This window comes from Morus notabilis, unplaced genomic scaffold (genome assembly GCF_000414095.1).
Source record: "Morus notabilis unplaced genomic scaffold, ASM41409v2 Scaffold2735, whole genome shotgun sequence".
Taxonomy (NCBI): Eukaryota; Viridiplantae; Streptophyta; class Magnoliopsida; order Rosales; family Moraceae; genus Morus; species Morus notabilis.
In genome coordinates, this window is record NW_010365688.1 from 78,878 (window position 1) to 104,684 (window position 25,807).

Here is a 25,807-nt window from a genome sequence, read left to right on the forward strand (position 1 = left end):
TATATATATATATATATAATTTATTTTACGTCTCTATCTTAAACGGCCCTGTTCACAACCAAGATTCCTTTCTTTCGTCTTGAAAGATGCTTTTTGTAATTAGTTAACGACTAAGGAAAGCTATAGCCAGGCAGTTTTTAGATGTGAACCTTATGGTGCGCAATCATGATTAACTCTCTTCATAAATTTATATAATATGATGTCGGCTGTAAAAAGAAATAGTCGGGCTTCAACCTAGCCTTCCAGAAATGGGGTTTCCTTGAAATTTCTTCCCTTCAATTTCTACGCAAAACTCGAGTATCGTATCTGAAGTCCAATTCTACGTCAGAGTTTTCCATTTTTGGGGTTCAAAAACCGTGTCACAATTTCAAAATGATCAATTTACGCAATTGGACTCCATCATAAGACCCGTACAGGACAGACAACTTTTGAAATGAAGGAATTGAAAGTGAAAGGGACGGAAGGAGCAATTGCGCTTCATGTAAATCCATCTTCACTTTCTGCCAAGTGTAGTCAATGTTCATGTAATGTAATGTATGGCAGGTGGAAGCAACTCGCTCCCTGCCAACAAGGCTATGATATATATATATATATATATATACACACACACACACACACATATATATATATATGACAGTAACTTCGCTAATCAAGTACTGTTACAAGAATTAAAAGTAATGATAATTAATATTCTTGATTTACATGAAATATTGTCTACATGCACTAATATATATATATATATATTTTTAAAAATTCTAATTCCATATAATTTTTTTTAATCTTGTTTTAAACACACTCTTAAATTACGTGATTGTTAGTGATCAACAATGTTTGTGATGATGATGATCGATCACTATAAGAATCTATTTAACTTATAAAGGTTTTTTTTTTTTTCTCTTTGTAATTTGTAGATATGAATTATATATTTTATTTTAAAAAACAAATAAGCACATGGAAATGGAGCTAATTCCTCTTAACGTTAAGTACCATGGTGGATACGAAACCATTAGCAGCTAAATTAATAAGAATTGGATGTCTCTCCCAAAAAAATTAAAAGTAATTATAAGTGTTCGTTTATATGAGTGAAATTTTTATAAAAAAAAATGTAAAATAAAAATTGTCCCCTTTCATATATTAATTATAACGTTTGACCGGCTCCTTCAAAAGGGGCAATTTTCATTATGGAGGTTAATATATATAAGAGAGGCAGTGGTTATTATAAGGGGCAATTTTGAACTTATCCCTTCACAAATTTACTCTGGATTTACCTCGTTGTTAATCAGTTAAACATAGTTGAGATGCGCTAATATTCTGGATTACAGTTGAGCAAACGTTAGACTATTCGCAATGTTAATTTTAAAGTTGAGTCTAATTATAATCAATAATGCTTGAGATTCTATCAATAAAAATATAACAACTCAGACGCTATATTAGTTAGTGCAAGATTTGAATTGATGTCCTTAGTATTTCTCAATTGTAATAGCAAAAAAAAAAAAAAAAAAAGCATACTTTTTGTGCATAAACAATAATTTAAGTAAATTAATTACTACGTGGCAAAACCCTATAAGCTGAGTAGCTGTGGCATATGATCCGGCTGGGTCAAATACTTAATAGCTAAACTACTACCGCTGACTCAACGAAGGTCATGTAGTTTTGTCACGAAGCTCATCCAAACAAATAAATAAAACAAATAAAGTTATATATTTAGATCCCGTTCATTTTACTATTTAACTTTAAAATTTAAGTTTTATTACAGTAAAAAAATTTTAAAAATAATCACATTTAATTTTTTTATTACAGTAAAAAATTCTCATATAAAATAACATATCAATTCAAATTAAAAACTCAAATTAATAAATTAAACCGACTTTTATTATACACACACTCTATATATATATATATATATATATATATTACGTATAAATATCATTTTCCTCTGGAACATGCCTGCCATGATCATGATATCTGGTACCTTCCCATGCAACTTCGTGGAAAAGGCGACTCTCTAAAGACGTGAAATGGCTTAAAAGAAGGAAAAAAACAAAATTTAAATCCCCGCCAACAACCTCCGCTCCAGGAAGCAAATTCCTTTTATGATCTGTACCTTTTGTTCACATCCAATTCAACCTCTCTTTCCTCGAAAATTTCCTCGTATATATCCCAACAATTACTACACATATCCTTTTTGTGCACGTATATAATAGACCCCCAACCAAGCCAATTTTTTCCACGAAACTATTTCCCGGCCTTTCCGCAAGTCCAACTATATTATAAGGAAGCTTTCTACGTACGTACTCTAAAATTTTTTTTTCCTCATCATGGCGTTCCAAAACGGCCGGGTAATGTTCGAGGATTTCTTTCCGACGATGATCGAAAAGTTGGGAGCGGAAGGGTTCGTGAAGGAGCTGTGTAATGGCTTTCGTTTGTTAATGGATGAAGACAAGGGAGTGATCACGTTTGAGAGCTTGAAAAGGAGCTCGGATTTGCTTGGTTTGCAAGGCTTGAGCGATGAAGAAGTAACGTGCATGCTTAAGGAAGGTGATTTGGATGGAGATGGAAACTTGAATGAGATGGAGTTTTGTACTCTCATGTTTAGGTTAAGCCCTGCCTTAATGCAAAGCTCCAACGAGTTGTTGAAGGAAGCTTTGAATAAGAATGGTGATGTTTAATCATATTAATCTCTAGTTTTTTTTTTTTCTTTTTTTTTTTTTTGTGTTTTTTCTTTTGATCTGTTTTCCTTTTTCTGGTAAGGTCTCGTATTGTCCGAGGACATCTTTTTATCTTCTTTGATCTATTTTTTTCCATGGGTCCTTTGCCATTCTTTTGTATTATGCACTTTGGAGAAAGAAGAAGGAAATTTAACTATCGCACGAAAACAAAATTAATTGGATATTATTCAGTCGTGATTGAAAATAAAAACAACACAGAAAGAAGACTACAGATATAACGTACAATCACGATGGTTAAATGTGTCAACTTCGATCTTAATTTGACTTATCTTCACGAATTGCCATTTCGCCAACATGATTTTGACATGGAAAAAATTCGAGGAACAAGATGACCGAAACTACCTAGCTAGCCTTTCATGCATCTTTTACATCATTGGTGTCTATATTTTTATTTAAATTTCTCGTCTTATAAATTTGATTTTGGAAGAAAGTTTAGTAATTCGGTCATTAATATATGTAGCCAATTTTTACGAAATATGTAATATGGATGTGGAGTTCAAACAACTTTAATGTGCCATTTGAGTATCATGATTTACGGAGAAAGAAATCCAAAATTGGGTCTAACTGCTTCAAGGAAGATGCTAAACATAAAAGATTTTATCATTTTCGCCCAATAACGTGTATTGCATAGTTCATACGGATCCAGATGATCATATCACAACAATGGGTTGTTATGTATTTTTGGTAGGAGACGTAAAAGCTATTTTCAAAAAGCATAAAAGAAAAAAAAAATAACATTTAAAATTTTCTAATAAGTAATAAAATTAAATACCATAATGAAGTTTGTAACATCATTTTGAAGCTAGATATAATAAAGTTTTCTCAAATTAACTTTTTAAAAAGCCACATTTCTGGCTTTATAACTGTAAGCTCTTTAAAAGGCCATAAAGCTAAGCTGCTTTCAATAAGCAATGCCAAATTAACGTGCCAAATAACTATATTGGTAAGAGGTTCTAATGCTAAAGAGCTAAAGCATGGTCCTCAAAGTTAGAGAATAGCTGAAGCCATAATTGGTACAAAAAAATGTAAAATTTTCATATTCAATGCCCCAATATATAATATCGTTTCAAATGATTTATTTACTTTTTTCATAAATTTATACCTTGGAACTTGTAAACAAACTGAATTTTTCAATAAATTAAAAGTAGAATCGTTGTATTTAAGTAAAAAAAAAAAAAATCAACACATTAAGCATTAATAACAAACCAAATGCAAAAATTTGGCGTGTATATGTTACATTTGGTGTTAAATTTAGCTTACGATGTAACTAATTTTTTCAATATTTTGTTTCAGTTTTTATTTTTGATTTTTTTTACTAATTTGAACTTGAAATAGAGCTATTCCCATCTTCAATAGCAATTGCAAAACTATAAAAAAAAAAATCAAAATAAATTGTTAAAAAAAAAGAATGGGACAATATTTCTAAATTGTTTAAAAAAAAAATAGTGGGACATTATCAGCTTACTCCATATAATATGGATCTGAGGCCATGGGCCAAAACCAAGCCCATCACTTGAGAAATTAGGGCCACTATATTCCATCACGGCCCACCTACATGGTGCCTTTATTTTAATCTTTAGTGAACCAGGGAAATTTACCCCATTGTTGGGGGTATAAGAATGTTGTTTGGAGTTTAGGGTCAATTAGTGAATGGCTGAATATATGATAAATTAGATAGTTACCCACCTTGAAATACCAAAACGAGTGAGTTAGACATATGGCATAATGCTAATTATGTTGAAATATAAATAATAATAAAAAACTTTAGAAACTTTATAGATATAAAACATTAAAATCATTATTATAATTACTACATAACTTTACTAATTCCTAAATATATATATATTTTTTTTAAAATGTTATATTTCAATTAACTACATTTTTATAAACATACTATAAATTCGACAATCAAATTGATGATATATTTACGGTAAATTTACCTTATAAGTAATAAACTCGACGATGGAGTGAAATTAAAGAGAGAAAAGTATGTTGAGAGCGAGAATAAATAAATAAAATCACATGACCTTTGAAACTAATCTACGTTATAAAGATAAAAATAGGCCATTTGCTACAATTTCTCCTCTCCCCATTTTTATGAAGAACGAAACGTACACCATCCATATAGAAATCCCCACTTTTCTTTGTGTCTTATTTTATTTTATTTTATTTTTTGTCCCTTCTGAAAAACGATGTTCTATGAGTACACTATACACATATGACACCAAAAAAGAAGGAAAGAACCAGATTCTTTTTGCGTCTCGAGTAAATAGTTGATTTAGGTAGAAAAAAATAATGGGTGCGTTTGAAATTCGTTATAAAATAATTTTATTTTTTATATGAGAATAGAAATAAAAATGTTTCAATCTCAAATAGAATTATTTTTAAAAATCCGTTTAGTAGTTTTATCAAAAGATTATTTTCAGTATAAAAAAATCAATTAATGTCTCTCTCTACTCGAGAAAGAAGAAAACGGAAACAAAAAATGAAAAACAACTAAAAGTCATTTTTCATTTCTCTCTCATTTTACACTAAACTAAAAAATCGTTTTCATTTCTATTTTTTGTCTTTAATTGTGCTAAACACCGTTTCTCTCTCGTTTTCATTTTTTTTTCTCAAAAAACGTAAAAAATAAAAATAAAAACAACTTCAAACACACTCAGTGCTTTCTATCTAAATAAAAGTGAAGCTAAATATTACGCATTCGTTCATTTTACTAATTTGAGTTTTTAATTTTAAGTTTTTACAGTTAAAAGTTCTCAGAAAATGTCACATTTAACTTTTTCTACTACAGTGAAAAGTTCTAAAAAAATATCACATCTCAACTCGAATTAAAACTCGAATCTACGAAGTAAACGATATACAAGTACTGTTGTTGAAAGTTTGGTCCTAACCAAATATTGTAAATAGCATAAATATACACGAGTTCCATATGGTGCATGCACACTAGATGTATCAATATAGGAACACTTAGCGTAGTTTTTCCATAATGTAGAACTTCAAACTAATCCCGAATTTTAAGATGCGACTTTTGTAGAAAGAGGGGTTGAAGATATACAATTTTCTGCCCCCCAAAAAAAAAAAACACATATTGAAAATATAATGTGAAAAACACATTCCACTGATGGTCAATGGATACTCCTTGATATGCTCCGGCTAAGCCATATTACAATTGCCCCCTTTTGGAGATATAATTTTTTGCACTGAGTTTTTTTAAATATATAAATTGTGGGCCTAATAATTAAGACGGTGTTTATTTCATCACCATTGCCGTTTTCTAATATATTTTGTTATACATATCCATAACTAATATAATCCACATTAAAAGAAGAAATATGCCAATTTTTATCTCAAACCTCTTTTTTTTTTTTCTCCACAAATTTTTCTGGGAAAGATATATATCCACAAATATTACTCACACCAGATTATGGCTAAGTGACTTCTTAGTCATGGTCTCTCAAATGCACCACTCAAACTAATCTCCACGAAGCTTCCCAACCACCCAATAAACGAATGCCACGTCATGGACAATGTTATGCAACTGAAAATGCCAACACAATTAATCATCACAGCTAGGAACCACGCAAAAGGGTCCACAGAAATATGTACAAGTTAATGGTGCTACTAAAACCAAGTTGTGTTCCAATGGAGGTGCAATAATTTCCCAAGTACTTGATGTGAATTTAATTGAAAATAAGATAAAAGCCATAAACTGGAAAGAGAAGAGCTTGTCTTTTCTTTGGCTTTGCGTCTAAAGTGCAGAGAGGAGTAAGTACTTGCAAGAAGCGCTGGCAAGCATTTAGGGACACAGCGATCGACCTCTCCAAATGGCTTGTCCCATTCGCTGTGAGTGCCATCAGATGTGTCAAATTTTTTCTTTTTTTTTGGTTTCATGATCGCACATAATTTCCACCATGAAAACTCATTATGTATGATTATGATGTAATTGAATGCTCTGGTAATCTCCTCTATTCTATTGTGTTTCTCTCTCTTTCTGTTATTTTATTTTTTCCCTCATTTGGATAGTTGGTTCAAATTATGTTAATTTGAACTAACTGAAGAAATTTGAAATTGGTAGTTTAAATTACAAGCCGCGCTAGCGTTTATATGTGCAATTAAAGTATAAATCTGAACTAGAAATAAAATCTAAATTTATGTTTAGATAGGTATGAAAGACGGAGCGAACGAGTTTTTTATTATTGAAAGATGGTTAAAACTGTCCCAAAAAAAGTAACTCTAAATTGGACATTTGAATTGTATAAAGTATATATCATTTCAACTGAGCTAAACTATTTGAATTAGTGAAACAAACGGAGACATCTCAGCCCATTTTTTCATTTTTTGCGTTATGCTCTACCTCCCTTAAGACAAGGCTTTATATCCTAACACAAATTTTTTTGTAGATTATCAACCTTCTTAATATTATAAATTTAAAAATACAATTTCAAAAGTCAAAAACATTGCCAATCTCGCGGTTTTAGAATGAAGACATGGTGCAACTAAGACACGTGCTTTTTGAAGAGGAAAAGCAGGGGAAAAAGACAAGAAGTGTCCATGCAAGTTACATATATAAAGGACTGCCAATGCTTACCAATTGGTATCTTTTCTTTACTTTTTCGCAAAAGTAAAAAAAAAAAAAGAAAAAAAAGAAAGAGAGAGAGAGAGAGAGAGAGAGATTTTTGCTGAACACCATATATACCAGTAGAGTTTTTTAACTAAATATACACCATATATACCAGTAGAGTTTTCTAACTAAAATATACACCATATATACCAATTGTTCACTTTTTTGTTTCTTTTGATATAATTCTAAACAAATAAAAAAAAATTCAAAAGCATGAACCGTACCGTAGAACGTTCAAACAAAAAATAGCCCCATATGATGCCACACACTATGAAAAATAAATAAAAATAAAAATAAAAATCTCTTCTTTAAATAAGCACAATTGCACTGTACCACGTTTTTTTCTTTTCTTTTTCCACATTATATACACACAAACACATAATACACACAATCACATCCAGGAGTGTTAATAACAGAAACAAGAGCACTACCATTACATTTTTTTTTTAAAAAAAAAAATTGCGTGTGTTTGTAGATAAAAACCGTGAGAGAAAAATAAAAAAGTGATGAAGAAGTGCGAGCTCTGCGATTCCCAAGCGAAGATGTACTGCGAATCCGACCGGGCCAGCCTCTGCTGGGACTGCGACGCCCGAGTCCACGGCGCCAACTTCCTCGTCGCCAAACACTCCCGGACTCTGCTCTGCCGTGTCTGTCAATCTCCGACGCCGTGGAACGGCTCGGGCCCCAAACTCAGCCCGACCGTTTCGGTCTGCGAGAGCTGCGTTAACGGCTGCTACGACAACCAATCCAGAAACGACGAAGACCAAGATCATGAAGACGGAGGTGATGATGAGGATGCTCATCGTGAAGATCGTAATATTGACGAAGAAGATGAAGATGATGATAATAGCAGTGATGATGATGATGGTATGGATGAAGAGGATGAAGAGAACCAAGTAGTTCCCTGGTCAAACCCGCCTCCGACGACTCCGGGCTCTTCGAGAAATGAAGAGTGTTCTAAGCACAACAGGTTCTTTACCAGCCAAGCAAGTGTTTCTGATTCGGATACAGCATTTTCTTGGAGAGTATGTTTCTTCTCTAAAACATTAATTAATCTTCTTCGAAATGTTTTTCCATGATTCTATAATCGCTTTCTGGGATTTTTTTTTAAAGTACTCTGACATAGAACCATTTTTCTCATCGAGCAGGGTTGTCGTGGGCGCTAGTAAGCGCTGTTTGGAGATGAATTTGTCTCGCAACGTCAAGTTACTGCAGTGTTATGGTGTTTATATGTGGACAGAGCACCCTGATCGCGCTTGAACCTGCCTTTGCCAATCCCATTTATCAAACGACTTCTCAAATTGAAATGTATGTCTTTTTTCTTTTTTTTTTTCCTTTTTTTCCCGGATAGAACAGTTCCTTTTGGATCTTGGAATTCTGAAGCTGGGCGTGTGGATTCGTTGAAGAAATTCGAGATGAGTACAATTGAGAAATTCTTGGTTTCTGTCTCGTCGGCGCACGGCAAAGGATTCAGATATTGCTGATTTGAGTCTGACTCTTTCTTTCTTTCGTTACTAACTTATAGTGCCTAATCTCCTCCAAATCTTCTTCTTTTGTTCTATTTAACATCATTGTAAATACCAATTTGTATTAGAGATAATCAAGAGGCTATCTTGTTATGTGCGGTCTTAATTTTGCTCAATTTCAAGAGTCTACTTCGTAAATGTAACCTTATAGTGCATAATTTGCCTTACCATTTAGGTTGTTTGCCATAAGGTGGCAATTAGTATGTCGTATTTGTGTTAACTCGTTTATTAATTATGTTAAAAAATATCAATTTAAATACGGTCTGTTTATTAAACGTGTTAAAAATATTAACTTAAATACGACTCATTTATTAATCATGTTAATTGTGTCAACTCGCATAACCAGTTTAAATCAATATATTAAATAAATAATTAATATAATAATGACTTATTTAACATGGTTAAGACATGTTTAACATATTTATTAGTTAATTTATCTTTTTTTTTAAATGAATAAATTTTACCTACAAATATTAAAATTCACATTATTTATATTTAATATGTCATATAAATTCATATGTTATATCACATATCATTATATTACAAGTGACATATATAGTTGATCGTATCAATTCATATTATTTTATGTTAGAAGTTAACCCTAACTTAACTCATTTATTAATCGTATTAATTATGTCAATCTGATTATAATCTAAGAGCCCGTTTAGTTCATGGATTAGAACTATGAGATTAGAATTATTTTTTATTTATGTGTATTTTTTGTAAGAAAAAAATACTGTAACAAATCATAAATTATAATTCGAATCAAAAAATGAATCATCTAACCAAACGAACTGTAAATTTATTTATAATAAATTTAAATATGTTAATTTCATATGAATTTTAAATCGTGTCATCGTATTATTATTCGGATTGGGAGCCTTAATTTGCCATTACAATGCAATTGGCGTGGTTGTAAATTTTCCATTTCCAATGGTCTTCCAGCTTTTCAGGGCATCAAAACTTTTTAATAAGCCAATCAAGAAGCTAAAATGGCTAAACCTGCTTTGCCTCTAACTGAGGAGGAACGCAAAGTGGACCCCATCAGTGACCAGGTGTGAGAGATAGAGAAGTCCAAACCAACTAATGAACAAAATTGTCGAGTAAGAAGAATTCAATGAGCGAGACATTTTGCTCTCCAATGTTAGAGCTCATGAGTGGGGCCTTAACAAACAGATCACCTAGGGGAATGTGAATATGGTCCGTTCGATTCATTAATTTAAATTTTTAATTTAAATTGAGATATGATATTATGTGAGAATTTTTTATTATAATAAAAAAATTAAATATAATTATTTTTTAAAATTTTTTACTGTAATAAAACTTAAATTTTAAATTCGAATCAACGAATTTGTTTACTTGATTTAGGCTTTGACAATTGACCCGGTTAAAACCGGATAGTAAATACCATGGACACTTATTTAAGGGTGGTTTGGTGGTTTTCATTTGTTCTCTTTATGCGCCGCAAGTTTTCGTATGGCAATCTCTTGTTTCTTCAAAACCACCTCTCGATACTTCCGAGCTTTCAACTCTAGCGATATTTACAAATAGCGTATATTTCTGAACGTTAAATTTAATTAAAATTATATTAAAATTATTAGTAAGGGATTTTCTTTATAACAGCTGTATAATTCCTTCATATACTTTTATGCATAACATTGGTAAGAGAAACTTGATGGTTTTGATATTGAAGTTAGACAAAGGTTTCGTTTTTTTTATTCATTTAAATTTTTAGTTTTATATTTTAAAAAATATCACATTTAATTTTTTATGTTATAATTAAAAATTTTTAAAAAATATTACATTTTAATTCAATTTAAAAATTTGAATTCGCGAAATGAATCAGGTCAAAGTCACTCATGGCCACTAGCATATTGTAGTGAGAGCTTGATAGGCTCACCACATATGATCAAGATTAAAGCTTATCTCCATTAAGCTAATTACAAGGGAAAGTGGGTTAAATATCAGTTTGGCAGATCCGACAAAAGCAAGCATATGTATGGCTTCTTTGAGAATCCTATATTTTAAATAAATATCTTGGGATTCCAACCGCACATTTAGCATCAATTTAGTACCTGAATAATAAATTAACAGATTAATAATAGATTAATTTTAGACCATTAGATTATTAAACTTGGGAGGTTTTATGCAACCAGGTACAACTAGGCTGAGAAAGAGAGACAGAATTGATTTCTAATATAGAGTACAAATCAAAATATGGCTATAGAACGCGAAGAATGAAGTGGTGGGGCCGACCTTTTGGACATCCCCACGTGCCCACCATAACTCATGATTTAGTATTTTAATTGCAAGTTGATTGCGGATTGTTAGGAGATTTGATTAAAGTACAAGTTTTGAAGTGAAAAAAAGAAAGCAATGAATCAAAAAAGAATGGGGCTCTTTTTTTTTGTGGTGGGAAATTTTTGCTCGTAGAGGGAGACAATACTTTGTGTGGCTGTGGCATATCCCCTTTGAATTTTTTGAGATGGGAGATATTTTTGTAACCTTTAATTGTTCTTTGGATTCTGTTTCCCCTAATCTGTTCATCTTTTGATCAGGACGAGTTTACAACCACAAAATTAAGCCTCATTTATTTTACCGATTCAGATTTTTAATTATAAATTTTTCCAGTTAAAAATTCTTAAAAAATGTCACATTTTTTTTTTACTACAATTAAAAATTTTCAAAAAAATGTCACATCTCAATTTAAATTAAAACTTTAAATCTGTAAAGTTAACTAGCCATTAATTATTCTTCTCTAGTGCCCTTTGGGTTGTCAAAGCTTCGCCACTTCTTCAACATTTTTCCTATACGTAGAAATACAAAAAATATCTAGGACTTGCTTCTTTTTCAGCTTATTCTCGAGGGGACAGAATGATGGAGATACTATTGACTATTGAGAGGTTAAAGCTTTGAAATTAGAGAAGTTTTATGGCAGAAACTGTGATTTTTCCGGTAAAAATATTTATGTTTAGTTGTAAATTTCTATTGTGGACATTCATTGATCGATCGATTGAAAAACTAATTTAATGAGTTTTTTTTTTTTTTTTTGGAACGGCAATAAAAGCTACAAAAAGGTTAGGATATAATGTAATACTAAAGTCAATAAAAGGGGTGATATTCACATGACTAAATAATATAATTACACCTCTATCACATAAACGGAGAGGATTCCTCCACAAAATGGAACTAAAATAAGGTTCGTTATGTAAAGACGACTCAAGATAAGTCACTTTTTAGTCTAACAATGGATCTAAATCACACAATTTAGTCTTAGAACAGTGGAAAAACCACTCTCTATTTGAGAGACGTACCACAGACATAGAGTGGTGGAGAAATCACTCTCTAACTGAGACGAAACATTTATAGATTAAGTATCGTTATTACAACACAAATATAAACAAAAACTGTAAAAATATTAAAATTCTAAAAAATTAACTTAAGAAGATTGAATCCATCAACGTTAAAAATATGTAAAGACCGGTAAAAATGACTGAGAAAAGACTTCCTCGCCTCCCTCTTTCAACGGTGATAGCAATTCTTATTGAAAAGGTAAAATAAAAATTCCTATTTTATGAATTCCCCTCAAATTGGTCTTAGAAAAACAAAACTTCGTCGTGCATTGCATTTTCCCTTATGTCAGCAAAATAATGTCTTTATTTGGCAAATAAACTGAATGGTTAATCATCACATTACGGGCCGCACTTTGAAAATTTATCCCATTCTTTTGGATCTATTACTTTCCAACTTCAAGTCATCAAATTGGTACATACCTAATCATGAAGTTATGCCTTCAAACTCTTCGTTGTAAGGTCCCATTTGCTTTATGACTTTAAAATCAGTGATTTTAATTTTTTAATTTAAAATTTATAGGAGAATTTTTTTATATAAATTTTTTTAATTTAAAGCTCGTTTATTTTATATACTTAAATTTAAATTATTAATTCTGTTAAAGTATTTTCTCTTATAAAAAATTTAAATTTTAAATGGTAAAATTAAGAATCATAATTTGAATATATCTTTCAAACGTACTCTTAAATTTTTTGTGAGATAAGAGAATTAAAATCATAAGTTCAAGTCAATGAGCCACATTGACTCTAAGTGTTTTAAATGAGTTAATGGCATCCTCGTGAATATCTATCAATTTTTATTAGAGAATTCTATGATATAGTGTGAAAAAATTCTACTAGTGGTATAGAATTTTAATTAGTAAGATCACTTCAGAATAATATTATATTAAGAAAAATATGACAATTTTATAGAACCCAATAGAGATTTGATGATTTAAAATTGTACTTTTTAGATATAACATGATTTTTTTCATATCTTATCATAAATTTCTCCTCATATTTATTTATTTATTTATGTATTTTTTTCACTTTTTCACTTAAAGATGAGTGATAAAGAAATTGAAAAATGATATCATTTAGGCCTCGTTTATTTTACCGATTCGAGTTTTGCTACAGTAAAAGGTTTTCATAAACAGTTACATATAATTTTTGTGCTACAGTAAAAATTTCTCATATAAAATCACATCTCAACTCGAATTAAAAACTCATATCAGCGAACTAAACGGGCCCTAAATTTATAAGTTGACCAACTGAAATAAGAAAATGATCAGGTTCATTGGTTCAAGTTGATTATGATATATTTCACTGCTTGTGAAAGGATAAAGACTGAGTTGATAATTGATTAGGAAGAACATTTTGTGGTGGTACCAAAGTTCAATCCCAATCCGCGGGGTCGTTGTTATCATAACATGACGTGTTCAAATCAGTCCACTGTATTTTTTAGGTTCGTGATCCCATGGATATGTTTGTCTGTCTCATTCCCATTTCAAATGACTTGATTAAAATAGTCATATGAACTTTTTTTTTTTTTTCCTTTTGATTTCTTATTCTTTTTATTCGGTTGAAATATTCACAAGGTTTTAGTGGTTGATTTGAGTCTCAGTAGCCCACTTCTTTGGAATTTTCCGTGATTGCCATGACCAGAAAGTCATTATCTGCATCACTTGATCATAAAATATTATTTTTCACACAGATATAAATGTTCCTTGGTAAGATCAAAAAAAAAAAAAAAAAAGGTGTATCAGAACAGATAAAGATGTAGAGACAAAATTGTGGTCAGAACTCGGAAAGGAGGTAGGATTAATTATTCATCACATTTACTAGGAAGAAACAGATTATCTCGAGGGTTGGGCCTTTTTGGCCACTTCTATCTTTTAGGAAAAAATTACAGATTTTATTTCTTAAATATTTTACTTATTAAAAATACTTTTTAAAAAAAATTATATTTTTTAATTTAAAAAATAAAAATATATGAACTAATATTAAGAAATAAAAATAAAAAAAATTTTATTTTAAAGAGTAGTTTTAAAATTTTCTCTTTTTTCAGGGTCCGTTCACTTCGCTGATTTGAGTTTGTAATTCGAGTTGAGATGTGAATTTATGTGAGAATTTTTTACTGTAACAAAAAAGTTAGATGTGATTATTTATGAGAGCTTTTTACTGTAACAAAACTCGAATTGGTGAAGTGAACGGAGCCTCAATAATCCCAATGGCTTAATCGAAGAAACACAATGAGAATTCTTCGGTGAGATAATATATAAATATATATATATATATATATATCTTACCATAGAGCCTTCGGAATCATCAAAATCTCAAAATCTTTTCCTAGCTTTTATCTTGTATGCTTTTTTAATTTAATGTAATTTTAATTAAATGTAATACACTAATAAAAGTGGTGATCTACAGTAGAAGGCTCCGGAAACAATTTTAGAAAAGATTGATTAAAATATGTATGGTTTCGACTTGGGATTACGCATTATGTTTGGGAAGATTTACAGGAATGCTTATTCAGTAGAGTGATTAAAGATTTATGCCTTTTCTTAATTAATGGTTTATGTATGTGTGCGTGTTAAGGGGTGTGCATCGCTCGTCTAAATTAAGTTGTAAATTACTTTTGAAATCTAGATATTCATGATTCATCTATACCATTCCGGTGTGAAAATTATGAGTATTTTACACATTTGTTCCCTAAATTTGTGTTGTTTATCAACTTGTTCTTAAATTTTTAATTTTGACAAGTTATCTTCTCAACTTATAAAATCATTGCAATGTGCTCCACCTTGATAATAATTGTGTTAAATTAGTGTCAAAAAAGTAAATTTAACAAAAAATTCTAACATCTCAATTCAAATGTACCACAAATCTTTTAACTCTTCAATTTTTAATCACTTAAAGCTAATAAAAAATTTAAGTGAATTTAATAAAATGGAGTATATTGTACCAATTTTACAAATTTGAGAACTTGATTATCATAATTAAAAGTTGGGACAACTTGTTAAACCATGACAAGTTTAGAGGATTATTGTACTAAAAACCTGAAAATTGTTGTTAAATTTTTTCACTAATATACCTTATTTGAATTCCAACTATAAATGGTATTCCTCTAATTCATCTGCATTGTTGGGTATAGATTGGCAAGCAATTAGGCTCGCTAAGGCTGAATATGGATCCAAGTCAGGACATTCAAAAACTGCGAATACAGAAAATTGCCTTCGATGGGAAGTTCTAATTAAGGCAACAAGATTTTTTCTTTTTCTTTTTTGTGCTTGAATAATTAATGCAACAAGTTCTAAAGGAAAGTTTCTTTGTTTGTCTTTTTTTAACCAGTGGATTGTTATTCATTACTGGCGATCACTTTACAGAAACAAGGAACATAAGTTCTATTAGTTGAGGTAATAGTCATTTCTATCATGTTTCTTTTCCAAATGATACTCTACGAACTGTTTAAACCCCATTTATTTTAACGATTTAAATTTTATTATAGTAAAAAGTGATTAAAAACAGTCACATCTAACTTTTTTACTATAATAAAAAAACTCACATAAAATCACATCTCAATTCGAAATAAAAACTCAAATTAACGAACTAAACTGACTCTTAATAACTTTATTTACAGCAAAGAGGGCAAGTGCATTTTTTTTTCCAGAAGGCAAGTGCCCCTTCTTTAAAGAAGTTGGGGATTTCAACCTAATTTAGCAAACACTAAAATACAAACATTAAATCCCAAGGGGTTGGATGGAGTGGTTGTAAGCACCTCCTTAGGTCCCGTTCATTTCACTGATTCGAATTTAAAATTTGAGTTTATTACAATAAAAAAAACTCTAAAAAACAATCACATCTAACTTTTTTAGTACAGTAAAAAACTTACATAAAGTCACATCTCAACTCGAATTAAAAACTCGAATCAACGAACTAAACGAACTCTTAAACTCTCACTAAGAGATAGATTCAAGATTCAAGCCCCGGACCCCAAATCTCAAAGGTGCTTACCGATTAAAAAAAAAAAATCTGATACCAAGCTCGGCACGAGACGATTGCAGCAGCCGCATAGAAAGAGTTTGAGCAAAGGGTGTAGTCCCTAAGAGGGATCGGTCCCTTTGTTGATAGGTCACATTATAGTTGAGAGATAACAAACCAAAAATGTCACGTCATAAATCTTTTTTTTTTTTTTTCCATTTTTTCCCTAACTACAGTACTCTAGTTTAATGTTACCCATCAACATGAGGAACTTGTCCATTTGAGGGACTACAGTCACATACACGTATACAAACATATGAAGTTGCAGCCTAATGTATATAATAAACATAAAAGTTCATAAAAAGAAGAAAGAAAATAACGCATAACTCATCCCCCAAAACGAAAGTAAAGATACGGACCTCATATATACCAGACTTAACGTACAAAAATTACAACACCATCACATTTGAACTAGAAGTATTTGAACTTCCAAACATCTTCAAAACACTCCAGCCCCGTCTGCGTCCATATCTGCGTGGAAAAAAAGAAATAATAAGAGAGAGTTTCTTTTCCTTGTTAAAGTGACGAGAACAAGGAACCAGAAAAGAATGGAATCTGCAAGCCACAAGGCATGTTAGGTAAAAAAAATAAATAAGATACAAAATACCCTGAGTGGGCGAACTTCTCGTCTGTCTAACACGAATCCTTGCGGTTAAGAACATGGCAAAAGAGGTGATTTTACAATAATTCCTAGCCGAATGATAATGGAAGAGAGCTGCTAAAGCGTGGAAAACATTTGACTGAATAGTGAATATTAAAACGACCAGTGGTTGCAAGCATAATCCACAGCCGAGTCCAAATTGAGTTGAAGTTTAGTTCAAAAAAATATGGCAACCACCCATATTTTGTAGAACAACATTTTGGCCTGGGAAAACCTAGTTGTGCCCACAGATGCTAGAATTAGAATGAACCTTTTCTCGTTAAAAGGCGGAAAAGTATTAATAATGAAATAATGCAGAAGAATCCTGCTAAAATGCTAAAACGCAGTCACCGTAACTTCGAAATTACTTCTATCTTTCCAAGTACATTAAGATGTCAATCTATCCCATCCTTGTTAATGCCTTACCTTCCATTCACCGATCAAACAACCAAAAAAGTAGTCATTTTCGGATTTTGTTTGATCTTCATTTAGCAATAAGTACGCATCCCCAGTTAGTAGACCATATCAAGATTAGCACATTACCAAGTTCCCAACTCATATTTCACGTCTGTTTTTAAGGATCCACCTCCACCATCATTATTGCCAATTTGTGAATCTGTAATGTTTATGTTTTAATCTTAGCATCTAGACAATTAATGATGCACATGACATATAATCTATGCAAGACGTGTGTGCATAAGTACTAAATAGTTCTTAAGTACAATATTTGTATTTGAGTTTAAGAAAAACCAAAAACAACAGCTGTAAAAGATACGTTTCTGGAAAAATTCAAAACAAACAAAAAGAGATTACTTCTTATCTCAACCGACCATCCTACTAGCTTTTATGGCATAATGGCAAAAAATGTGATCTAAGCAATTCAAGGGTGCATTCTCTCCATGATATTAAAGTCGCACACAACTTTTATTACATAACCGCCATAATTTCCCCAGTTGAACAAAGATAACGCCCAATTTACATGTATAAAGGCCCATGCTAGGAAATGCGTTACTTCCACGCAAATGACGAAAGTATTTCGAAACAGACAAAATGAAGTAACTCACATGTTCACTTCTGAAAAACAAACATCTCTTTGGAAAATACAAAAGAAAGTGTGCAAACATGAGAAAAGTAATAATCTTTGGTAGTTTTTGGATTCATGGTTCTACTTATAGGCAGAGCGTTAAGCAAGAAGGCAGAAACAAATAACAATCAACTCGCTTTTCTCTAACAAGAGTATTGCTTATAGCTAAAATGTTTATAATTATTATACCCTTTGTTATTTAGCATAAATCCACAAATAATTAGACATTGAACAAAAAGGATCAATAAATTAGACCAAAAAAAAGCATCTTTTGGACTGGAAAAAAAAAAGGAATTTACAAAGAGAAACGAAACCTGTTGATTATGACTTGTCCAAGGAATTTTGCTGTTCTTGAAACTCCGGTTTGCTGGTCTTAACGCCAGCGTTCCCTTCCTTATTAGTATCCTGATCAGCAGACCTGACGACAATAATAGGACAAACACAGTGATGAACGCAGTAATCGCTGACGCTACCGAGCCTCCCTTTGGTGGTCCGCTTGGCGGCGCCGAACCCTCGGCTGCCCATGATGACGGCGCCAAGGCCGAGGCGCTCCACCTCCAAGCAGAGCCGCTCCTTCATGTCGTGGTCCTTCACTATGTGGATCCTGTACGGAATCTGGGCCTTCTCCAGAGGCCCCGCCATGTCATTCGCCTTGGCGGTGGTGAAGGCATCGAAGTCGTCCTCCAGCTTCCTCTGCGTCTCCTCGTCGCTCGCAGCCGTGGCGTCGACGGCGCCCCAGTCGGCGCCGTAGAGGACGCTCGTGGGGCTCACGTGGACGAGAACCACCGCGTCGCCTGGTCGGAGGTAGTTCTGGACCGCCCACCGGACGGCGAACGCGCTCTCGTCGCTCAGGTCCACGGCTATGCCGATCCTGCGCTGGGCCCCACCGGAGGGGAACCGCGGGGAGGAGGGTTGGACGAGGATCGCCGTCGCCGCCGGGAGGTCTGGTTCTGCCCGAATTCTCGGTGATGTCATTGCTTTCTTCTGTTTTGTTTCAATTTTTTATGAAAGATTTTGGTTTGGAGTTGATTTCTATTGGGTTGAGGAGGAGAAAGAAAGGGACAAGGAATTTTGGTTTAGAGTGGTTGGTTTATTGTTGTTCGGAGGAGATGATGGATTAGAACAGTATGATTGAAATTATTTTTGATTTATGTATATTTTTTATGAGAAAAAATATTATAATAAATTATAAATTATGATTCAAATTAAAATATGAATTCTCAATTAAACAACCTCTAAAGTGAAAGTGTGTGTGTATTTGGATAAATTACGAGACTATCTGAATTCTGGTGGATAAATAGCTTTTCTGTCAATCCATTCAAGTTTATAATTTAAATTTTATTATAATAAAATTTTATTTATTTCATCGATTTAAAAGTTTATTTAGTTTACTGATTAAATTTTTAATTCAAGTTAATATATGACTTTATATAATAATTTTTTATTATAAAAATAAAATTAAATATGATTATTTATGAGAATTTTTTATTATAATAAAATTTAAATTTTAAACTCGAATCAGTAAAATAAATAATACTTAAGTTTAGAATTCATGTTTTACTATAATAAAAAGTTCTCATAAACAGTCACATTTAACTTTTTTTGTAACAATAAAAAGCCTTCATATAAAATCACATCTCAACTCGAATTAAAAACTTAAATCAGCGAACTAAACAAGTTTTAAAAAACTCTCACAAACAATTACATCTAATTTTTTTATTACAGTAAAAAACTTTCATATAAAATTTAAGTGACGTTTGGTTGATGGATTCAAAATCATGATTCAAAGTCATTTTCGATTTATGTGTATTTTTTGTGAGAAAAAATACTGTAGCAAATCACGAACCGTGATTCGAATCATTGTATGAATTTAGTAACCAAACAGCCCGTAAATCTCAATTCAAATTAAAAACTTAAGGGTCCGTTTAGTTTATTGATTTAAATTTTTAATTCGAGTTGAAAAGTGACTTTATGTGAAAATTTTTTATTGTATTAAAAAAATTAAATGTGATTATTTTTAAGAATTTTTTATTATAATAAAATTTAAAATTAAAATTTAAATTTGTGAAATTAATGAGGTTTAAATAAATGAACTAAACGGCCCTTTGATGGCGTGACATGTGTGCAGATTGGGATGCTCGTTTGGCAAAAAAACAATAAACAAAAACAAAAATTGAAAAAGTTTGTACGAATTTGCATTGCTGCGCGTGTGCGCGCCAGTGTTGTGATTTAGGCCTGGCGGCTTGGCTGTTGTGATGAGTTGAGTGCGTGTTGGGCAATGAATATGAAGATGGCACGTGGTTCTCCATTGTCGGTAAGTGGATTGCCGAACGACGTGTCGTACCTTGTTACATGACGACATGCATTGCAAACGACACGTTTCGTAATTAGGCAAAATGAGAACAATGTTTTATTTTATACATGTCATGACTCATGACTCATTTTCATCTTGCAAAATTGAAAGAACGACATTTTCCAGCATGCACTGACGACATTCAAGACCAGTCAGCATTTCGCATATATTTTAAAATTTTCAAATATATTTCAAACTTCAAAATACATTAATTCATGGAAACGACTTGTTGGTTTTATTTGGCATAGTAAACAAGTTACATGTCACTTCTTGACAACGAAACGACCATGGATTCCACGACGTCCTAAACAACATATATATGTTCACAAAATTTCCCCTTAAACGACAACATACTTCTAATTCGAAATTGACATGTCGTTTATCAACTGACGACAGTAACTGATAAACGTTCTTCCTGTCTTTTTTGTTATACTAGTGGTACTGGCACGTGCAGTAGCACGTGCTCTTGTTTGAGTGTATGATTGTATACATAATTTTTTTTTTTTTGATAAAATTGTAGACATATTTTTCGTTAAAAGATTTCAGAGAAAATTAATCAGTTAGATATTGTTTTATTTGTCAAAGAACAATAGAATAACGTATTAATTGAATTTAAGATTATTTGTATTGTGCCAACTATCATCAACTAAGAATAAACTATAAAAATACATTCTTAAATTTGTATATATAAGATATAATTGTACTTTTTACAATACAAATATATAAAATTTAAGCTAATTTTCTTTTCCCCGGAGGATCTAATGTTTGTTCTCCTACTGCAGGTATCTCAATTATATATTAACAATCTACATTGGCCTCCTCTAGAGTATTCCAACTTTACCAACCGTGATGTTAGTCCGTTTAGTTCGTTGATTTAAATTTTTAATTTATGTTAAGACATGACTTTATGTGAGAATTTTTTACTGTAATAAAAAAATTAGATGTGACTGTTTCTGAGAGCCGTTTACTATAACAAAACTCAAATTCTAAATTTAAATTGGTGAAATGAACAGAATCATAATATTCTTTCGCACTTATAAATCTCATGTAGTTTTTTATATCTCCGATTGTATTCTGTCATGAAAGAAACAAATAATATAAGATTAATGGGAAGGTAGTTTTTTTTTTTTCCTTTTATTGTACAAAATTCTAAATCATAACTGCCACTAGGATATCAAATTATCACGGAGCATGCAATAAACTGTAAATTTGAAGACATATTAAGTTGCAAAGGAAAGGAAGGTTCCCTTAAAAAAAAAAAAAAAGTGAAGGAAAGTAGTTTTTAGCTTGCTAGCAAACCTATTTGGAAGCTTCTAAACAAGAAAAAGGAATCGGATGTACCTCAAATATAGTAAAAGTATATTGTCTATTAACACACATGAGAACACGGAAGAAAGCAGGGAAACCAAAAAAAAAAAAACATAAAAACAAAAAAAACAAAACAAAAAGGAAAAGCAGGCAGGTTACCTGCGTGCTTAATACTTATCCATAAGATAAGATAAGATAAGAAACGACAGCAAAATCAAAATGATGAAACGACATGTAGTTAGCAAATTATACGTAATAAATTAATCGGAAAACGGAGATGTCGTTTGTTTACAAAAGCCAAACTTTTAAATGCAGCCGACATGCCGTTTATGGCGGCTAAGGAGATTTCTAAAGTAGGAGAGCCAGGCGTCATAGATTCAGATATATCGTGTTCGCCAATTCCCAAATCGATTAAATTTGATTTTGACCTAGCGACTCACAAAGATCTTCGCTCTCGAAATTTCTAGGGTTCTTATCGGTTTTCTGAATTAGGGACTCCTAATCGATCAGAACTCGAGCTTTTTGATCGGTCGAATTAGGGTTTCTTTTGGTATCTGAAAGAGAAGCAGAAGAAAGGAACAGAGATATGCCTCAGAGGCACTCGAAGAACAACAACGACCTTGCGTTCTTCACCTACGATGAGAAGCGAAAGCTGGGATTCGGGACTCAGAAGGAGAGGCTGGGAAAGGACTCCATCAAGCCCTTCGACGCTTGCTGCCTCTGCTTGAAGCCTTTCATCGATCCTATGTCTTGCCAGAAAGGCCATGTCTTCTGCAAGGAATGCATTCTCGAGTGCTTGCTTTCTCAGAAGAAAGATATTCAGAGGTTTATATTTCTCTCACTCACTTACATGGCTTGGTTAAGCAATCAATTGGTTACTTAAATATTTGGTTTTGAATTTTGAGAACACAGAAAAGGGTTCTTCAATATATATAGATTTGTATTCAGTAGTGAAGAATGCTTTTTTTTTTTTTTAATTATTATTTTTGTGTGTGTGTGAAAAAAGGCTTGAGATTGGAGTTTAGATTGGGAAGGAAGTTTAAATATACTATGTACTGATTTCCGTCGGGTTTTTTTTTTTTTTTTTGGGAAGAAAGAAGGGATTGAGATTGAAGTTTGGAAGGAGGTTTAATATGATATGTAGTGTTTTTCTGTCACTGGTTGTTGGGGGACTTGAGATTGAATTTGGAAGGAAGTTTAAGATATCCTTTGTTGATGCAGATAGCAATTCTTCCATTGACAAATTGCACATTTGCATTTTGCACTGAGTATATTAAACTTCCTTCCAAGTTCCCAAGATATTGTCAACTTTACGTAGTTCTGCAAATTTACCTAAGATACTTCGCTCAGCTCCTCTAAGAATGATTCTTAGAAGTTGAAAATAGGTAGTAGGACAAGTGACTTTACCGACCACTTCTGGATTGAAGAACGAGTAAAGCAGAATAACGAAATTGTGGAATTTGATAGTTAACAGAAACGACGTTTACATAAATCATTTTATCTGTCGGGTGTTTGCATCTTTGAACAACATACTAGCTCAATTCTCAGTTTCCTATTCTCTATATATCTAGGTTGCCTTTATTTATTATGTCATTTATAATTCCCGTTAATTCCATACTGAAGGTTCTTTAAATTGGCAGGAAGCTAGCTGCGCATGCTATACAACAGAAGCAAGAGAAGGATGAGGAAGAAGAGAAGTTAATGTTGCAGAAAGCTCGAGAGCTTGATGCATTTGATCAGCAAAACCACGGTGCAGTGCCACAATATAGCGATAGAAACTTGAGCCGAGATAAGAATGGTTTCCATGGGGCAAATAGTGTGAAGGTCACTTCTTATGAAGAGGAAGCACTTCGGACTATGAAAGCATTTTGGTTGCCTTCTGCTACACCGGAAGCTTCTGTTAAAGTAGAGGCTCCCTCCACCAGTACTGTATGTCCGGAAGGGATGGAGAAGCTCAAACTAAAGGCCCTTTTTCCTATTATTTTCACAGAAGACACTAATGACAAGAAGAAATCTTCTTCTCTGGATAAGAGCTTTATTTGTCCTAGCTGCAAAGTTACTCTGACCAACACACTGTCACTTGTGGCCCTTACCTCTTGCGGGCATGTTTACTGTAAGAAGTGTGCCGGCAAGTTTGTGGCGGTTGACAAGGTTTGTCTTGTGTGCAACAAACCATGTAAGGAGAAGAATTTGGTGAACCTGGCTAAAGGAGGGACAGGGTTTGCTGGCCACGGAGATCACCTTGAAGCAACAGAGTTTAAGCATTTGGGGAGTGGTTCAGGTCTGGGCCTGGTTAGACCTGCAATGAAAACTTGAGCTGCAGGGTTTTTTTGCTTCTGCGCTTTACACAAAGTATGCCAAAAACAGAAAATGTTTCGCAATTGGTTTTTTTGTCTCTCTTTTGATATGATTTGAATTGGTTTCACAGCTGTATCAAAATGCTATAAGAAGTTTTACTATAAGATAGACAATTTTAACGCATCCTTAAATACTAGAGCAAGGATGGATTTGGCGTTGCTCAAACAAGTTTTCTGTATCTTAAATATTTTGATCCTTTTGTTTTAGGTGCCCCTCACCTCACTCCTAGTTGGAATTTTCCTTTTTGGGTCAGTTAATGTTGCTTCTTTTTCGCTGGAATATGTTAAAGGTTACGTGAGATCTTCATAGCCGACATCTGTTTATTACATCCATTTAATCACTCCCTACACAAACCAAGTCGTCACCATTTTTTTTTCCCGTCTAGAGAACCCGTCACGCTGGAAAACTCGTTTCATTTACCATTAAAAACTATCACTTTTCCCCTGAATGAACGAATAACACTATTATGTGTGACATCATATTAGCACTATAATCTATATTCTATATTGATTCATCAAATCGCTCTTGTAGTTGAGGCTTGTCCTTCAGTGCACCCCCTTTATTTCTTTTTATGCACATTATGGCATAGTTCACTTCGTGAATTTGAGTTTTCAATTCGAGTTGAGATATGACATTTTTTTAAAATTTCTAACTATAGTAGAAAAAGTTAGATGTGATATTTTCTGAGAGCTTTTTACTATAAAAATTTAAAACTGAAAATTTAAATCGGTGAAATGAGCGAGGCTTATAATTAGAAAATAGGAACAACAATTGACATTTACTAATAACAATATTTTATAGAGATTTTTTTGAAAATAACGGTATTTTCTGCTTACCAATCGTTGAATTTATATTAAATTTAATTAAAAATTAAATTAAATTAAAAAAATAATACAAAATCAACAAAGAATACCAATCTTTTAAAAAAGAGAGAACCAAATTCCCTATTTCATAAGCAAAAACAAATTGACAATAATAATAGAAAAAGGCAACTTTATGCACGTGGGCTGGTTGAGAAATGAGTCAATGAGATGGCCTAATTGGAATAAGAAGCTTATCCAAACAAAATCCACTGAGCCACAACATGTTGATGTTGTCCCCACTCACGGGCTTGGGTCAAACCTCCTCCACGAGAATAAAAAACATGAAAAATTCCGGGAAAAAAAAAAAGAAAAAATAAACAAGCAAATTGGGCAATATAAGTAATTAAGAGGTCATATTTATTTTATCGATTTGAGTTTAAAATTTAAATTTTATTACAGTAAAAAATTTTTAAAAATAATCACATCTAATTTTTTTACTATAATAAAAAATTATCACATAAAATTACATCTCAACTCGAATTAGGTATACAACTCTAGATGGGTTGGCTCCGGGGCTAGTTATACCCCACGGCACGCTGTTCTTTGCCAACCAATTATCCAATCTATTCCTTGTTTAAATTAAGCTAAATATTGATTCGAAAATATTATAATATTATCATTCCCACTAATCCCACCATCTTAAGATATCGACAACTTTATTAGTCAGCCAATCATTCCAATCTTATATTATCTTTTTATCTCCTTGTGACTCGTAAATGTAATCTCCATTATCTGGGGAAAACAAAGATGAAAAACTTTTTTGTTAATTAGGCTTTAGTCTATAGTTTGTTCTAAAATTGTATTGGTCGCGAGCTTTTGACTTTTGAGATAATATCAAAAAATTTCCATCGTAGTTCGCATTATGTTTCGAAAGTTTCGAAAATAATAGAACTTTTCTAATCATACAAAATTTACCTCATATGTTATAGTTGGGAAAATTTTAATAATGCAA

The 25,807-nt window shown here is 32.2% G+C and overlaps 4 protein-coding genes across 4 annotated transcripts; 3 read left to right on the plus strand and 1 right to left on the minus strand.

The window, feature by feature from the left end:
- Window positions 1-2,243: 2,243 nt before the first annotated feature.
- LOC21388377 (calcium-binding protein PBP1) lies at window positions 2,244-2,672 on the plus strand. Its single transcript, XM_010108418.2, has one exon. The coding sequence runs from the start codon at window positions 2,319-2,321 to the stop codon at window positions 2,667-2,669; it is 351 nt and encodes a 116-aa protein (XP_010106720.1). The 5' UTR covers window positions 2,244-2,318; the 3' UTR covers window positions 2,670-2,672.
- A 5,073-nt stretch (window positions 2,673-7,745) lies between these two features.
- LOC21388378 (zinc finger protein CONSTANS-LIKE 4) lies at window positions 7,746-8,972 on the plus strand. Its single transcript, XM_024172451.1, has 2 exons — window positions 7,746-8,378; window positions 8,502-8,972. The coding sequence occupies exons 1-2, from the start codon at window positions 7,860-7,862 to the stop codon at window positions 8,517-8,519; spliced, it is 537 nt and encodes a 178-aa protein (XP_024028219.1). The 5' UTR covers window positions 7,746-7,859; the 3' UTR covers window positions 8,520-8,972.
- A 7,225-nt stretch (window positions 8,973-16,197) lies between these two features.
- Window positions 16,198-19,116, minus strand: LOC21388379 (universal stress protein PHOS34). Its single transcript, XM_010108420.2, has 2 exons — window positions 18,288-19,116; window positions 16,198-16,720 (listed from the first exon to the last, which is right to left on the minus strand). The coding sequence occupies exon 1, from the start codon at window positions 18,946-18,948 to the stop codon at window positions 18,295-18,297; it is 654 nt and encodes a 217-aa protein (XP_010106722.1). The 5' UTR covers window positions 18,949-19,116; the 3' UTR covers window positions 16,198-16,720; window positions 18,288-18,294.
- Window positions 19,117-21,981: 2,865 nt separating this feature from the next.
- Window positions 21,982-24,121, plus strand: LOC21388380 (E3 ubiquitin-protein ligase CSU1). The gene is made up of 2 exons (XM_024172452.1): window positions 21,982-22,459; window positions 23,275-24,121. The coding sequence occupies exons 1-2, from the start codon at window positions 22,221-22,223 to the stop codon at window positions 23,948-23,950; spliced, it is 915 nt and encodes a 304-aa protein (XP_024028220.1). The 5' UTR covers window positions 21,982-22,220; the 3' UTR covers window positions 23,951-24,121.
- Window positions 24,122-25,807: the final 1,686 nt, after the last annotated feature.